The sequence below is a fragment of the Dermacentor silvarum genome, chromosome 1 (assembly GCF_013339745.2).
Source record: "Dermacentor silvarum isolate Dsil-2018 chromosome 1, BIME_Dsil_1.4, whole genome shotgun sequence".
Classification (NCBI taxonomy): domain Eukaryota; kingdom Metazoa; phylum Arthropoda; class Arachnida; order Ixodida; family Ixodidae; genus Dermacentor; species Dermacentor silvarum.
The window spans coordinates 423,082,258-423,100,793 of NC_051154.1; the positions used below are offsets into that span (position 1 = coordinate 423,082,258).

At 47.0% G+C, this 18,536-nt stretch overlaps 1 protein-coding gene across 2 annotated transcripts in view; it reads left to right on the forward strand.

Moving 5' to 3' along the window:
• LOC119437633 (nose resistant to fluoxetine protein 6) overlaps window positions 1-18,536 on the forward strand; it is a 61,867-nt gene that overhangs the window by 32,607 nt on the left and 10,724 nt on the right. For both annotated transcript variants that reach the window (XM_037704626.2, XM_049660750.1), the window contains 4 exons: window positions 651-907; window positions 12,398-12,509; window positions 14,554-14,680; window positions 17,456-17,580. In XM_037704626.2, coding sequence (XP_037560554.1) covers window positions 651-907; window positions 12,398-12,509; window positions 14,554-14,680; window positions 17,456-17,580 — 621 coding nt within the window. The remainder of the gene's footprint in view (window positions 1-650; window positions 908-12,397; window positions 12,510-14,553; window positions 14,681-17,455; window positions 17,581-18,536) is intronic.

Below are 18,536 nucleotides of genomic sequence, written 5' to 3' on the forward strand. Positions count from 1 at the left end.
TTATTTAACAAGTTAATTGGTCAAATTTTCTTAATCATTGAATTTGTGTTTCAATTTCTCGTGCTAATAATGTCCGCCTCTTCGAATAATCCAGCTCAACGACAAGAATTACGCTATCTGCCACAGGCAATTTTTAAAAATACTGCAAAGCTTTAACGTGATCACCTTGTATCACTTAACGCACGTCACGACTCGTCCCAAACTTAGCGTTCATGAATGATACCATCATATACACTAAATTCGGGCACGTTAGGGGAAAGAAAGAGGGGCTCTAAATTTTTTTAAATTCTGGGGTTTTACGTGCCAAAACCACGATATGATTATGAGGCACGCCGTATAGTGGGGGACTCTGGATTAAATTTTGACCCCCTGTTTTCTTTTTTTTTTACCTGCACCCAATGCACACGGTACGCGGGCGTTTTCACATTTCGTCCCCACGAAAATGCGGCTGTCGTGGCCGGGATTTGATCCCGCGCTCTCGGGCATCATCGCAGATCAACGCAGAGATGTGTTCGAAGTTGCGGAAGCATACGAGTCGCGCTTGGTTGTTCTGGTACAGAGCACCGCGTTATGTTCAGAAAGCCACTTTACAGAACAGCCGCCACCGCGCACACTGGCACTCGATTAACCTAAGTGCCGACTGCACGCAGTGACGGACGCGCAGGCCAAGCTGCCAGTGTCGGTGATGGGAGGCACGTTCAGCTTCCTGGCGTCGTTCGACGACTGCCTGAGCGTGCCGCCGACCAAGGCCGCGGACAGCGTTGTGCTGCGGGCGCTGAACATCAGCACGCTGCACCCCAGCTACTGTTCCTTCAAGATCAGCGTCGGCCTGCCCGAGAACCACACTGAGCACCACCACGCCGAGGAACCGCCAAAGACGGGCCTCATGGCCATGATGGACAAGCAGGTGAATATGCCACGGATTGCCTTTTTTATTTTTGTTTTAATTGCGGAGCTACATACCGTACAGGACGTTGCATGGCGCTCACACACACACACACGCACACGCACACACGCACGCGCGCGCGCGTGTGCGTGCGTGCGTGTGTGTGTGTGTGTGTGTGTGTGTGTGTGTGTGTTCGTGCGTGCGTGCGTGCGTGCGTGTGTGTGTGTGTGTGTGTGTGTGTGTGTGTGTGTGTGTGTGTGTGTGTGTGTGTGTGTGTGTGTGTGTGTGTGTGTGTGTGTGTGTGTGTGTGTGTGTGTGTGTGTGTGTGTGTGTGTGTGTGTGTGTGTGTGTGTGTGTGTGTGTGTGTGTGTGTGTGTGTGTGTGACTGCAAAAGGGCGGCTTAGAGTACAGATCTCATATGAACACCCATCAGGCGCAGCAAACTTGTATAAACATATAGCACATATGCCTCTAAGCATCATTTAAGGAAATTCGATCCATTATAGCACATTTATACATTTTTAACACCTTAAATAAACGTAAGGAAATCACTTGAAATCGTTTATTCACCTCCTTGCGTAACTTCAGCTAGGAATAGTCACCGATTTGTTAAACGAATTCACCTCGGCAGTCGCCCGTTTGTTGAGCTATTTCGCCTCCGGAGCCAACCGCATATAACTGCATGAGAAAGCATGTTTGCGTTTGTGAGCCAGGTATTAAAACCACTGCACAGCGGCAGTTACGTTCAACAGAGGGAACACAACTCATTCCCAGGGTGCATAATATAAAACGAAAGGATTGTCTGCGGCGGAATTTGAAGCTATCGCTGCTGAACGATGGCCTATAGGAATGCGGAAGCGGCTGCAATTCAAACGTCAAGCGTCGGAGACCCTCGAACAGTGCCAGGGGCGTTTAAACAGTGTGGCGGAAGCTCGACGTTTGTCGTGCGGTTAATAAAATATGTTTGCACAACGTACCTGACCTCTTAACGTGCAACCCCATTTTTAGATTTTATTGTACAATCACTTTTGTCATTCTTATCATACAACTTCGCGCTCTCTACAGCAGTTCAAGTGGGTTTCGCTCACTCACGGTTCCCACCATTGCAGTTTGTTCGCGTCTTACGCGCGAAGAGCGACGTAGTTTTGTTTGCTTGGTTTTTTCCCCACTACATGGAACAAAAACAGCATGCGTAACGCCATGGAGAGCTCATAGCAGTGACATAGCCCCAGCGTCGAAAGGAGTCCGCGTGTGAGTGCATACATACTCACGATATCCAGGATTGCCGAACAATCATCTTTGTAGGGCCGCCTTTGGAGAGTAGCGTTCCGTTCTAGCTCTTCGGAGGTATCACCGGTTCGGTGAAAGATTCCGATGGTCGCCCTTTCCATTCTCACCCACCGCACGAAGAGGGGGACCGCGCCTGATTCAATTGTTCGAACTTTGACGCAGGCTTCTCTTGTCTCTTCTCCCGACAAGCGCTCGTATACCGTGTCTATTTTGTTTCTTTCTTTGCATGCGTGTTTTCTTCAATTTTGCGCTGCCAGTACTAATTTTCTTGCCGCCAGCGTGCAGTGGCTGATGATGAGGTAGAGAACGGCCACTTGATCAAGCCGAAAGGAAGGCACGCCACCTTCCGTTCGTACCTTTCGTTCGCAGGCCCGTGGCCTGCGGTATAGACGAGAAAGCATGGACATAGTTTGGCGTGCACTGAAAAGCATCTGGCACGATCGCTTGCATGGAGGGCAAAGACGCCGGTCGGTTTTCGCACCTTTACGAGACACATCACACACCAACCTGAATGGCGGCTTCCGATCGAGAACCGTTTCATTGACCCCCCCCCCTCCCCACCCACCCAAAAAAAGGAGGGGGGGGGGGGGTGAATGCAACACGACGGGCTTCCTCAAGGCTATAACCAAAACGAAGGGCTGTCGTCATCATCACAAGTTCGACACGCGGCGCTTGGCTTTCTAGCGGTTCTTCTGCGTCTGCTTCCGCAGGGAAGTATACTTCCGGCTCGCGCCGCTAGCGTAGTAGTTTCGAAACCTACTCAAACACTCGAAAGGCCATTGGCCTGTACGGGAGCGGGTGGGCAATTGGACGAGCAATTTCCTTTTTTTTTCCCTCAAGTTTTGCAGCCCTGATGCTATGTCGTCTTTCTTTTCAGGAGGGCAAAAATAAAGGCGAAATTCAGCGGCCCCAAAAGTGCGAAGCTGGAAAGCGTTCTCAGGCCGAGGAGCCCGTCAGCTTTTGTCCAAAACGAGCAGTGTGAGAGCCCCGTGACGAAACAATAGACGCTTGCGATCTCCGCAACTATATAAAGGGTGTTTCACTTAACTTGGGCCAAACATTAAAAATATGCAAATGTCATGTAGCTGTACAATAAACCCGCCGTGGTTGCTCAGTGTCGATGGTGTTGGGCTGCTGAGTACGAGGTCGCGGGATCGAATCCCGGCCACGGCGGCCGCATTTCGATGGGGGCGAAATGCGAAAACTGCCCGTGTACTTAGATTTAGGTGCACGTTAAATAACCCCAGGTGGTCCAAATTTCCGGAGTCCCCCACTACGGCGTGCCTCATAATCAGATCGTGGTTTTGGCACGTAAAACCCCATAATTAATTAATTAGAACCAAGGTAATGTTGTTTGCCTTGGCTTGGAGATACTCAGATTATTTTTGCAATCTGTCTAATTAGATAATTACTCAAAATAAATAATAAATTTATCAGTTCATTATAATTACATGAAAAGTGTCGAATTAGAAAATTGTAGAGCAACATGAAAATCTGTTGCTCAATACGTGCTACATAAGAGTGTTTTCCGAGCGTGAAAGAAGCTCGCGAATACACACAAAATTGCCACGACTGGCCGCTCGAGGCACTTTGCGTGTATTCGCGGGCTTCTTTCACGCTCGGAAAAACACTTTTATGCAGCACGTATTGAGCAACAGAAAGGTGTATCGGGAGATTTTCATGTTGCTCTACAATGTTCTAATTGACACTCTTCATCTAATTATAATAACTGATAAATTTATTATTTATTTTGAGTAATTATCTAATTAGACAGATTGCAAAAATAATCTGAGTATCTCCAAGCGACGGCAAACAGCATTACCTTGGTTCTGTCCAGCTACGTACAGCCATTTGCATATTTTTAAAATTTGGCCCAATTTAAGTGAAACACCCTGTTTGCAAAAGTGAATGTTCCGAGCGAGTGACCGACTATACTTAATTAAGCTGTGACCATTCTGGAGACGTCGCAAGTCCGATCTAGTCGAATCGATCATTTGCCCGGCCGAAACATCCCTGCAGCACAGAAGGTGGCAACCACGAATGTCATGAACGCAGTTTCATAGTTCCAAGTTCCACCTAGCTCGCCGCTCCGGCGCTTCCCAAACGAGCTCTCGCGTAAGTGCAATAAGAATTCGCAAAGAGGCGATGTGGTTGGAATGCCGTTCCGTTCTGCGAGATACGCTTGCGGCTGGAAGTCCCAGTCATCAGGTACGTCTTCGGCGCCATCCCGTCCACGTTTAGGTAAACGAAAGGCCTCCGCTACATAACTGTATCTCCACGGCATCAGTCTGCAGAATGAAACCAGCCTGTGCGCCGCTGGCCACGCGAGCTGTCTTCAGGTGCAGTGTGTAGACGGTTTGCATTCCTGCACGCTATAGTATCCGCATAGTACGCAGCTTAAATACACGCGCGGCAGCGAACGGGACGAAAGGCGTGCCTCCGGCGCTCGACGGAATCTTAGCAGAAGGCGTCCGCGACGGGAACGGTTCCATCGGCCCGCGATAAGAACGAGCACGTAAACAGAGACGAAGCCATGTTGAGAGATTTCCCGGGAACTGAACTTCACTACCACTCTCCGCGGTTAGGGCGTCATATATATGATATTACACATCGCCGAGTCGCGCGCCGACGTGCACGCCACGATCTGGTATCACGTCCACGCATTGTCTAGTCACGAATGAGTCCGTCGTCTGCACAAAATGCCTGCGATAGACGACGATCTCGTTCCGTTTCTCGATCACATTTGTTCGGAGCACACGTATGCTGGTATAGGTGCGGCGATCGGTCGACTTACCCTACGGTGCACTATGCGTCATTATTCGACAAAGCTCACTATTTTGCTGAACACAGCCTAACACGTGCACGAGTGCGCCTGTCAATTCGTTGACTAAAGAGATCAGAGTCCAGGGAGGACAAGAAACGTGTACGACCTTTGTTAAAAAAAAAAGCAGTCAAACCAAGCCGTGCGTTCAACCGAAGTCCACTCCGGATCCTGCAGGGTCATTTAATTCTATTCTGTCCCCGGCCTGTTAGAACTCCGAACGCTGAGGAGAAATCTTTTCATCAGATTTCATTGTTTTTTTAGCACCAGGAGTGCGACATTGACTCCATGACGCGATACAGCAGCAGCCTTGGCCATGTGCACAATGGTCTTCCTGCAAAACACACACAAACACACACAGCAAACGCGTGTGCACAAGGCGATTCATATAGGTATGAATTGTAAAATCAAATTTAAAGAGCGGAGTATAACCTGGTCGAAACAAGCTTTAGCAGCTTCAAGTGTCTCTGAGAACTGAGAACATCGCTTCCAAGGCAGTTCAACTAACATATGCGTCTGTTGCCGCATGAGTAATTTAATTCTGAGAGCAGTTTACTGTTCCTGTTTCGGCTAGAGTTTTTGTTTTGTCTAGCCTTAAGACCAGGGGTGTGCGAATACTCAAATACTACCGAATCAAATCGAATAGCGCACGTTCGAATAATTCTAATCGCGAGTCGAATATTCGAATATTCGGTACATTCGGGGAGACACCCGCGGAGTGATATGCGCCTTAAAGCGCAGTGGTCTTAGTCGGTACAAGGTTCGTCGGTCGGCTGGACCGATCGAAACGATAATGACGATAACACGATGCCGGATGGAGGGAACGGCGATAAAAAGCAGCGCGTATTTCGGAAAGCGCGAGAGCATGTGTGAATATCGGGCCGATTAGCCGCCGGAAGACACGCAGATCGTATCGGATAACGCGTGTTTGCACACACATGTTCACGCACGTCGGAGCTTTCTGTCCACACGCCAGTTTGGTGCCGAATTGACGGGGCTCTATTCGCAGCAGCCGCACTATACAGTAGGGTGTCCCAGCTATCACGCAGCACGATTTAAAAAAAGAGGAACGGCGTTACGCGAAGCCAACCTAGTGCGTATTGTTTCCACTACAAGTGGAGTAGCCGCCAGTAATTTTTTCGTCACTGAGATTTAATTAATTAATTATAATAATTATCTAACTCGAGAAGTACTGTCCTAATTATCAAAGTGTCAATGAGAAAGTTGTAGAGCAACACGAAAAACTCCCGATACAGCTTTCTGTTGCCCAATACGTGCTACATAAAAGTGTTTTTCCGAGCGTGAAAGAAGCCCGCGAATACACGCAGAATTGCCGCACGACTGGCCGCTCGAGGCACTTTGCGTGTATTCGCGGGCTTCTTGCACGCTCGGCAAAACACTTTAATCTAGCACGTATTGAGCAACAGAAAGCTGTATCGGGAGTTTCTCATGTTGCTCTACAACTTTCTCATTGATACTTTGATAATTAGGAACAGTACTTCTCGAGTTAGATAATTAATTATAATTAGCTAATTAAATCTCAGTAACGAAAAAATTACTGGCGGCTACTCCACTGTACTGGAAGCAATACGCACTAGTTTTGCTTCGCGTAACGCCGTTCCTCTTTTTTTTTTTTAATCGTGCTACGTGATAGCTGGGACACCCTGTATACTCGGAAAGCCGACAAACCACTTCGCAAATGAAAGCGAGAGTACGGGATGGCATCAACGTTGTTCACGGCCGCCATCTTTGCGACACACCGTACGAAGCCTTCTCGTTCCCGACGCCGTTCGTAGATGCACATCGGTCTTTTTTCTTTTATTTTTTTTTTTTCGAGCGACGCCTCACAATACTAGCTTCAGATTTACACGGCGTGCGCTAAAGTGCCATGCGACTAGTGCACTGACCGTCCGGCTGCAGACGTCTGCGTGGACGGTGGATGAACACGGAGCGGTGAGGGGAGGGAGGTGCCTCGCGCGAATTTATCGTGGCCCTCTCGATTTGAGAACCTTTGACAGGCGGCAAATGACGCTGAACCCGACAATGGAAATTCCCCGGCTTTTCTTTTACCGTCAGCGCGACCGCGGTCGACACGTACTCGCGAAGCGGTGACCGAGTCGCGTGATGCGCGGCAGTCCGCGCTTTCGTCTGTCGCGCAGATTGACCTTCGTGGGATGACGACAACACGCAAAACCCACCTGCCCATAATACTAGGCAAACCGTCCTGTATTTTCTGGAGAAAACCTGGAAAGTAAAGCTTTCTATGCAATAAAAGATTGCCGTAAAACAGAGGTCCACTATTAAACTGAGAATCCCATAAGATATTCAATGCAACATAACTTGACCAGACTTTCATATAGAACTGAGCTGTATAATTAGCACTGGAATACTAATTTGGTGATTCCTTTAATGAGAGTAGACCGTACTGAACGTTTTGGTTTCTAGGTACCCAAGTTACCCATAACTTGCAACATTCTTGTTATGCAGTGTTATATAGTAGACCCCCGAGCACGTGCACCACAGCACAAAATTTGTAAGCGCGTGTTCTTACTGAGAGTACTTTCTTCCCTCTCTCTTCTTTCTTTCTTTTCATCACTTTAAACCCCTTCTCCCGTGTAGGGTAGCAAACCGAATGTGCGTCTGGTTAACATCCCTGCCTTTCCTTTCTACTTTTTCATCCTCCTCCTCCCCCTCCTTGTAAGCATTAACTTCGTGTTATATTTTCTGATATTCGATAGTCGGCTTTCTTTTTTCTTGGTTTGATTCGAAATTTACTATTTGATATTCACACACCCCCTACAAGTTAAACGTGTTTCTCTACTATACCATATACCCGCCAGCGGTGGCATAGTGGCTTTGGTGTTGCGGCGCTAAGCCCGTCGGCACGGTCACCGAATCCCGGCCATGGCGGCCGCATTCGATGGCGGCGAAATGCAAAAGAAAAACGCCCGTGTGCCTTGAATTCGGTGCATGTTAAAGAATCCCAAGTGGTTAAAATTGATCCGGAGTCACGCACAATTCGGCGTGCCTCATAACCTTATCGTTGTTTTGGCACGTAAAAACCCAGAATTAAACTTTTAATTACCAGCGACGTTTTTGTGCTATATACGGTACGTCGGTAAGCCTTCGTCTGTTGGTTCTTGATCTTTTTTTTTTATCTTTCACAAATATCTGCGCCAAGTATACGGCTCGTAAAACATTCTACTGTAGTCAGGTCGCCAGATAATACGCGCGCCATCAAATTTTTGAACATGAAGCTGGAAGCCTGCGCTTGCAGCTGTTCTTCAGAAGACGAAACTGTGGCTGCCTCTGCCGCATTGCCTTTTTTCTTTTATATCTTTTTCTTAAAAGATTTTGAAAAAGAATTGCTGTGCACATGTGCCCTGATATTTGTGATATGCTGTTGGTAAACCATGATAGGACGTAATGTGAGCTTTCTTATCTGGTACATCTGTATACCGCAAACGTCAATGCGTGGCCTTCTGTACGTGTCATAATACACGAAGTAATCTTGACTGGTACAAAGGGTAAAGCAACCCGTGCTACCAAATCTGACGCATAAGCTTGGCGCAACAGAGGGAAACGCACAGACTTAGTACCCATGTACTGCCGACGATTCGCTCAGATTTGCGGTTGTAGACGTGTATCATAAACGCCGCAAACACGTATACGCGACTGTCTTATCGTAGAACGTAGAAGTTGCCGTTTGCGCATACGGTATGCTACAACCATTCAGTCGAACAGTCAGACTCTTTTTTTTTTTTTCTAGAATATCCTAAGGTCATAAGGTTCTGTGCTCTGAAGACCAACGGTATGTCAGTTGCTTAATTGTCTATTGCCAGCGTGACCCCTTTTCACTGCCTTCCACTCCTTCCGGGCAAAGTCGGCAGCGCGCGCTGTCACTGGTCAAATAATGAGGGGAAAGTAGGTGTGTGTGTGTGTGTGGGGGGGGGGGGGGGGCGCAAGCGGCATGGCTTCAGAAATACCGCACACGGCGCTCCCGATCTCAGAGGCCAGGCCGCACGTGACCACTTTTCGCTGTTTGGCGTCCGGCGTGGCACACGCGATGGAATTCGCCATGGAGGAAGGAAATAAACTTCCTCCGTGGAATTTGCCCGGCGTACAAGGCAGGCAGGGGGAAGGGATCAGGTTTCCGTGGCGCTCCAAGGCGGTGTCTATAAAGACTGACCTAGTAATTAATAGCAACATATATTATCTGGAGGCGACGCGTAGAATCCACGAGAATCGAACACCTATCTCGCGCTGTGTTGCGCTATAGCAAGATCTGACGCCAGGTTTTAAAATATGGGGTCAAGTCAACAGAAGTGCGTCGTTTAGTTATGCCAGTTATAGCGAAATTTAACTAAATGTTCGTTGCCCTACACGCAAATTGCTTGGGATCTGCGTGATCTTTAAGGCGTATTGTCGGAGGAGTATCTTGCCTGCGTTTAGTGAACGAGCTGAGAGAAAATCACAGTTGCGCAGCCGTTGTCATGCCACTGACGTCACGTTGTCGTTATTCGTTTGACGTGATTCCGTTGTGGTGATTCCGCTGTAGTTATCTCCATTGTCGCTCATAACTCCGTCGTCGTCACGATGTCATGCCGCCTACCAAAACATGTGGACGATCATTTTAGGCGCCATCATCAAACACCGTTATTGACATCACCAGTGTAATCCCGAATTATTGATAGTGTGTCAATTTGATTTCTGTGGTCCGCATAAGCCTGTTCGCTAACATTGACAATCATCTTCAATGGTTTCTGCAACAGTTGTGTGTGTGTGTGTGTGTGGGGGGGGGGGGGGGGGGGTTCTGTTTTTGTATTGGCAGTGATGCACTCGATAAGACTCCGTTGAACACCCGTAATACCCGCGCTACGTTTACGGGCATTTATATACGCAAACAACGGTAGGCGACCCTAATTTTTTACTTTGTTCCTATGCCCCCTTCCTACCAATATCGGCTTTCATTTTCCATAGAAGCAAGCTCGTGCGCATACTGGCGCATGTTCTTGCTCACGTAATATTTACGAATCGCAGAAATTTGGGAAGCTGCCGACACACACGCGCGGGGTTGCAAGGCGCGTCTACTGTTATGCCATGCCTCCGCTTCCCCTTCCCCATTGCAAACCACCGCTCGCACTTCAAGCATGGTTATACATAGCCGCATAATTAAGCTCCATATGCACGTGTTCGGCAAAAAGGTGCGCTTGAATTTGCCACCGTGCAATATAATTGTGCGATGATCGATCACTACGGATTACGGATGGTATCGCTAGTACAGAAATCTAAGGCGCCCAATTTTCCAATAAGGTTTTAAAAGATATGTTGTGTTACCGATTTAGAGCCGCGTAAATGCACGCTCTCCTATATTTTTCGGTGTATATCTGCAATATTTCTTTTGTGTGTGTGTGTGTGTGTGTGTGTGTGTGTGTGTGTGTGTGTGTGTGTGTGTGTGTGTGTGTGTGTGTGTGTGTGTGTGTGTGTGTGTGTGTGTGTGTGTGTGTGTGTGTGTGTGTGTGTGTGTGTGTGTGTGTGTGTGTGTGTTCTTTTGAGTTCACTCACGATCTGAAGAACGCACAGATGCGGATTCCGAATGCATAATGGCATTTCTCTTGTTTAGAATGCTTGCTCCAGTTATTTTTACGAAAGTGCTTTTTTTTCCTTAAAAGCTATACGGGATTTTTAAATGTCGGCTGTGGCAGATGCCACAATTATATTCTTCAAACTGGATTACTTGAAGAGGACGGCACTACATCCACGAAAAATAAAAATACGTAATCTGATTATTAATTAAATTTCACTAATTAAGCTTTTACAAATTATTTGAAGGGGCATATTGCAATTTACAGAGCCAGTGAGCTTGCATGGCATATAGACTTAAACGCGAATTCTGAATATGGCATCGGTTTCGAGTTATGCACTGTCAAACTTGCGCTAAAATGTACTGTTCCACTTAGTTTTCTAACAAAACGTCGTTTTATGCATTGAATCGCAAAAGCAACTGGACCGTCGATATAGTTCGTCGCGCCCGCTTTGGCAATGAATATCTCGAAACCGGTGTCATCCTGAGAATTCGTTCCAAGTGGATACGCCCTGCGAACTCACCATGCTACAATTCGTAACTTGCAATGTGCACCGTAAAGTAGTTAATTAAAACGCTAATTAGCGAAATTGTGATAATTAGTTGAATAAACATTTCGATTTCTCGCGCAAGTTATGTCGGCCTCTGCAAAGAATAATCTGAGTATCTCCAAGCGACGGCAAACAACATTACCTTGGTTCTGTCCATCTACGCGGAATTTGCCTATTTTTAATGTCTGCCTCAAGTTACGTGGGACGTACACCCTATAGTGCTGCACCCCAGCACACGCTTCTCGGTAAACGGAACTCCTGCTTATCGGAACACAACTCTCCGGTCTCTTGAGGTTCCGTTTAACGATATTCTATATCCTATACGTACTGTATAGCGCGCATATATACTGTGTCACTGTTCGTCCTTCGACACTCAACGATATACGCTCTGCGTACTAGTCTCAGCCGCTGACATGATAGACCGTTCTCAAGGATCCTCGGAGACTTGGCCGAAGAACACACAGGGCCACCAAAGCTCTAATGCGCTTCTTTAAGGCAACTGGTTTATACATGAGTGAGCGTTCACCTGCGGTTGTTCGCGCAATGACTCTCCTCCATTAGGGAGTCTTAGAAATATCACTCTGAAGTGTCTTTGCGTACCCAAGCCCCCAAGACCTGGTTGCGTTGTTTTGCACTCCATTTGCGTTCTTTTCTACGCCCACACTGTAAAAAAGTGCCCGTTCTTTTTACGCATTTTTTCTGCCGTTAAAATTACGGCTCTGTGACTGTACTGAGAAAAACGGAGAGATTTCGTTTTATCGAGATTCCGTGTATCGAGGTTTGTCGCAGAGGTTCCGTTTAATGAGATTCTATACTGTATTTAGTTCAGCTTGGCTCTGTATAAACAGACGGTTGTTGAAACCAGAGGCTGTGCGTGCGTGCGTGCGTGCGTGCGTGCGTGCGTGCGTGCGTGCGTGCGTGCGTGCGTGCGTGCGTGCGTGCGTGCGTGCGTTGCGTGTGTGTAGTGTGCGTGTGTGTGTTCTCGTGGCTATACTTTCTGCTCAATACCACTCGTTTCACAAGAATATGTACGACCAATCAGCTCCGCTCATATCGCAACCCTCGTCTTACTCCGCATCGGTATTGGTTTCATTGTTCTTGCTCCACGTATGTGACCCTCGCCTCTTGTGTCTCTCCTTAGGTGCTTGTAATTTACCGAATGAATGACGAAATATAAACTCTGTAGCCCCGCCACGGCGCCGTCAAACCGAAGACGTTCACAGGTATACACAGCGCGGCTGCCCGACCCCTCTTTTTTCGCGCAGAAAGGCGATCTCAAGGACGTTGGAGAGCTGATGGACGAATTCCCTGGCTTTCTGGGACTGTGCCTCCCGTCGGCATGTACCGAAAAAGCAATCAGGGCCATCGGAGCTGGAGGTAGGTGCACGCGCTGCTGCTAATAGGGTGCGTCGCGTGAGCCCAGGCGCCAGCCTGCCTGCCTTGTTCGGCCGGCAAGCCAGGTATCCAGGATATTTCAGGTAGCCAGGTATAGCGAGAATATTTTTTCAGCTATCCGCATTGATAATGAAGCTCTTTTGCGAGAACTATTCGTAAGATCATGTGCCGGCCAATCGCTATGTTGGACAATAATAATTAAGGCAGCCGGCCTCTCACAAAAAGTTCTCACGAACAAAAGCTGCGTGAATGAGTCGCGAACGCCACGACTAATTTCCGTCGCGGCGTATCGCCCCGCGGCGTCGGCAAAAAATCGAGCTGTTATCGCATGGTCGAAAAACATGCCCGTGGTGCATCATCCTCAACACCGGTGACACAGAGCCCTTTTTCGGCCGTGATTATACAGGTGGTCACGCACACCGTCCCGGTGCAGCGCGATATGGGCGCGCCTTCGAAACACTGAGAATAATTAAGATGGAACTATACATCGGCGTGCGTTGACCGCCGCGGTATATAGCTTAGCTGCTATGGCGTTGCGCTGCTATAAGCACGAGGTCGCGGGCTCGCATTGCCGGCCGTGGCGCCAGCATTTCCATAGGGACGAAATTAAAAAAAGAAGAAGAAAGGAAAAAAAAACGCTCGTGTGTACGTTTTATTTAGGTAGTGCGGTAAAGAACCCCAGGGGGTCAAAATTAATCCGGAGTCCCACATCACGGCCTGCCTGATGAGATCGTGGCTTTGGCCCGTAACATTCCCGAATTTAATTTAACTAATCGATGTACACACTAACACTAACAAGTAAAAAGCGACCAGGGCCTGGATAATGTGACAATTCTATTCCAATTATATTCCTTTTCGTGCTTCGTCGGTGGCCCCAGCGCCGCTTCGCCCATATCACCCGGGAATGGATAATAAAAGAGGAATAGAATCAAGAGAAAGGGATCATTACATTATACCGGCCCAGATTGCGTGCGTTGTTGCGTCTCCGACTTAGCCTATACATTCGTAAAGTGGTTAAAAAGGCGGATGCAAAGCGTACGTACCTTACGGACTAAATCACTCTTATATATAGGAACAGGCTACGGACCAAATGCACGTCGCAGTTACATGCGATTAGGCGTAACATGAGCCGTAGTCACGAAGCTGTTCGTTCGTAAATGTTGTCTGACATTGCCCAACCGCCTTCGCTAATAATATGGTCAGCGTCCCGATTGGTTGGAGGTTGCTCTTACGAACAATTCTAGAATTGTTCTAGAATCGTTCAGCCAATCCTGATGCTGGAGATATTATTAGTGAAGGCGCTCGGCCAATGGCGAAGAGCACTTACGAATGAAGAACTTTGTGAATTCGGCCCCCAAAGGTTTTGCTCCTAAGTGCCTTTTTCCATTGGCCGGCCACCGATCGCTAATAATATATCTAGCAGCACTATTGGCTGGCATTTGCTCTTACGAACAGTTCTAGCGTAAGAACTTTTTTTGTGAATAGGGGCCCTGGTTTTTGCACGGTGATCACGGGTGACCGGCCCTTCAGGGTATTGTCGAGCATAGCTAAAACAACCATTATTTAGTAGAACGAACAAAAATCTAATTTTTTACAGCGTCACATTTATTATGTACGTCGAACTTTCACGTATTTCTTTCTTAGTATATCCGCTTTTACCATACGATATCATTTGTGCATGCATATCATCCTCGTCTTCCTTTTTTTCATTTTCTTTTTCTTTTCTATATATGCGCAAGATAATGCGCAATTATACATGCTTCTGAACAGGAGTTCATACCGATATGATAATTAATGAGAAGGGTCAAATTTGTCGACATCGGCAATGACATGGTGTATCTGCGTTATCAGGCATCCACATTGCGTGCTGAGCGGGTCATTGCGGTTTGATGGCGTTGCTGCGTTCATGTCTCTACACCCCTTCATCCCCCCCCCCCCCCCCCCATTAGACACGCACACAACTAAGTCTAAAGGACCTCCTGCACATTTAGTTTTTCTCACAACAACACATTTCCCTCTGTTTCAGTTCTGTATTACGTTTCGCAACTGGGCATGAAAGCACCGGACGTGAAGATGGGCATTGAATTAGCAGGATGCGTGACAAAGGACAACCTCAGTACACATGAACAGTCCGCTACCTTGCTGGCGGCGTCGTAAGTATACCGCTTTGCATTTCCTCAACAGAAAAGAACAGGGTTCTTTTTTTTAAATATTTTTTACACGCGGCTTCGTACTCATTGTCTGCTGTGGAACATAACAGCGAGGCCAAATAACAGCCAAATGCTTAAAACAAAATTAAACTGTTCACCTCGCACGTTCGCGTAGCCAGTTGTATCGATGGGGCTGCGCTTGGGCCTTGCGCAGTGCTTCCAAGAACGTTAATTACCCTTATGTAGAAAAAAAATGGAACGATGACTGTTGGATTCTTTACGTCTAAAAGCTAAATGTTCACACTCTTCTTTTTGCAGCAAACACAAAGGGACTTGCACCTGTAGTGACGATGCATACTCTTGTTTTATTCAAATGTTACGTAATGCAAGAATTTATTTATTTATTTATTTATTTATTTATTTATTTATTTATTTATTTATTTATTTATTTATTTATTTATTTATTTATCTTTTTAGTGAAAAAAGTAGCCATCGCCAGTGAACGGCGACAACTCGTCTATTTATATTTCAATAAAAAATGAGAGAGAGAGAGAGAGAGAGAGAATAGGCGGTACGGGATGGCGCAGCTATAGGCTACATTCCCTGAAGAAATGAGGGCGCAGTTTTAGCCTGTTTGTATACGTGTCGCAGTTTAGGGAACGCAGAAACACCGGAGACGTCGACGGCAGCAACAGCGCTGGTGGCGACGTCCTGTGGCTGTTGTGTGAAGGACGAAGCGTCAGAAACGTTATCGGGTTTCATGCCGTCCGCGTCGCAGTAAATTGAAAAAAAAAAAAAAAAAAGAGCCACTATTCATTCACGATTGCGTTGGCTGGCGACGCCTAAACGGAAGCAGCTAAGCAGCACAGAGTCCGTAATTGCAATATTAGTTTTTTTTTTTTTTTTTTTTTTTTGCGCTCTGGTCGGATTCAATGCCACAAGATGGTTGGTTCCACCAGCACTGCTGATCACGGATCCCTCTCAGTATTCCGTAAATGATCATACGCACATAGATACGCTAAAACGCGTCGGATATGCTAAAACGTGGGTTTCCAAACGCCGTGCCGAAATCTCGTGACACGGTATACGCTTTTGGATTGCGTCTCCATTGGAATTCAGCACTGCAGCAGGGCATTTAGCCCGCAGCCGCGCGCTCGGCAGCAGAAAGGCGCTGAACCGACGCGGCAGGCAGAAAAGTTAAACCCGCGAAATTACATTAATAGACGAGACATCCTGTCGAACCCGCCCACTTTCTGAAGATAAAAAAAAGCGGACGATAAGGTCGCTTCCCGTAGCTTCAGGTCGCAAGATATATTTTAATTGTTTGCGACAGAAAGGCTATAGCAATGCTTAGAGTTATCTTGTACGAAAGCAGTGCTCACGGCGGTGGCGGAACGCAAAAAATGAACGTTTGCTGAGCGCATTAAATTTTGTCTAGGTCGTCGAGATTGAGCAGGAGCCTTCTAGTACTATCCACAGACAAGCGGCCGTATTGTGTGAAGATCCCTTTTTCTCCGATGTCATTCTCATTTTTCTCCGATGTCATGTCGCGAGTTTGGGATCCATTCCACGTGACGGACGGGCGGCTTTGTGCGTGCGAGCCATTGACGAATGGCTCTCACGCACGAAGAATGGAAAGTGAAGTGAATCATTAAAATGTACGACCCCCTCCATTGGGCAGTTTTGGGACGACAACATACCCTGTTGCGTTAAAATATGGGCCCGAGTTCCACAAAGTTTATCGTTCGTAGGGAGCGCTTGTCATGCGGTGGCAGCCTTCGCTAAGGCCGCGGATGAAGGAAATTAACTATAGGAGAGAGCATTACGTCACGAAGCTGCAGCCTTGGCAAGCGAACTCTCCGCTAACTTCATCCCCTTCGCTTTTTCTCTCGCAGTATCGGCCCCACACGTGACTTCGAGACTCGGCGCATTGGCCGGGAATGTTTGGTTCCCGGTAGTTTTTTAATTGATGTGCACTTGTTCGGCTGCCCTGCTCGGCCTGCAGAGCGGGAGCACTCAAACCTGCCGCGTGCTCTGGCGTGACGGTCACGTGTCGGGCCGATACGTTTGGCTTCAATCGTGTTGTGCGATGCTCCTCCTAATTCGTTCCTTCCTCCATGGCTAACACTATGATCGCTTTCAAGTGATCCAAGCATAATCCTTTGCTAGAAAATATATGTGCCAAGCGCGTAACAATTTAGAGAAATAAGGACTCAAAATCTGCAGCAAAATTCTATGTACTGCATTTTTTTCCGCACTGCGGAAGCATATTAACTGCAACCGCAATGCATTTTGCGGCACATTTTCAGTTTTTTGTTTCTCTAAGCTAGGGCGAGGCACAGAGGAGAGGAGGAAAATACAGGGAAAGACAGGGAGTTTAACCAGCACCAGGCCGCCCTGTGTGCTGAGCGGCCCCCGAACGTGGCGCAGAGTTTATACCAAGAGGTTATGCTTCAAGTACTGCAGGCTGGGTTCAATTCTGGAAATACAAAATGCCTTAAAGTTATGAATTACGGAGGTAACTTGAGGAATATTGTTATGCAATATTTGTCAGTGCGATTATCGCACAAATTCTCATTTCCGCCACTGGGTTGAAGCTTGACCAGCAAAAATTATTGTTTTTTCCTCGGGTCTCACCAAATATCTAAAAACAGCCATCGCAGACTTGGAACACGTGGTCTAAATATGTTCGTCAAGAGGCATTGCTCTTGACAGGTGAAAAAAAAAAGTGGGGGGGAGGATTCCTTTTGCAACTGTCGTTCTGCTGCTCCTTTACAGAATTATCGTCGGAATTCTGCTCGTACTAGTCGTCTTGGGAACACTAGTGGACGCCATGTTCCTCATGCTGGTCAACAGGGAGTTCGCCGCAAAGGAAATAGTCAAGGCTCATTCTTACGAAATCAGTGAGTATACACAGACAACTGTGACTTTTCTACAGTCCATCATTAAAGGATAATTCAGAACGGCTGCTAAGTGGCAGTTTTATAGAGGGCAAACAGCAAATCACCATTTTCCGCTCGTTCCTTATTGCCAGTGGCTAGTAGTTACCTCGTTTTGATTTTCTAATGAAAATTTGTTTCCTCGAAAACTGAACCAAAGATACGTTCTAACGCATTTCGGCTGTAAACTATTCTGACTATAACGCATTCAACGATTCAGGCTATAAATGAATAATTTGGAAGAAAGATGAAAGTGAGAGTAAAGAAAAAAAACTGTAAACAGCGGTAAACGTTTTGTTTCTTGTAGGAAATCAGATGCATGCAGCGTGAAACACTCCTGTAGCTAAAGTATAGTGCCGAGGTTCCAAGGGAGAGCAAAACCTAAGCATTTAGACGCAATCAAATTACGAAGTGGAGCTTCAAGAAGGCTTTCTCCTTTGATTAAAGATCGGTGAAAAAAAAAAGGAAACATTGCGGCCAATAGACTCAATTTCGTTCCAGAAATGGCACAGAGGAGGGATTACCAGATCAGACCCACGTAAATATAAATTTAATGGCAGGATACAGCAACATAACCTACTAAACTGGGCCCGAATTCACAAAGCTTTTCTTTCATAAGTTCGCTTTGCCATTGGCTGGCCGCCTTCGCTAATGATATGTCTGGCATCCGGATTGGCTAAAGTTATTTCTTACGTAAAAATTCTAGCGTAACAAGTTTTTTGTGAATTCGAGCCCTGATACCGATGCACTATATATGTCTCCTCGCAAATGCTTTAGCGTGGTTTGTAACGCGAGCCTAACGCGCAGGTAGCGGCGACTTCATATAGCACCCGCACGCCTCACAGCGTTAACCAACAGAGCTGACCAATAAGTGACCCCAGCATCATATCTCAGCAGGGAAGCTATCGCTTGACTTCCGA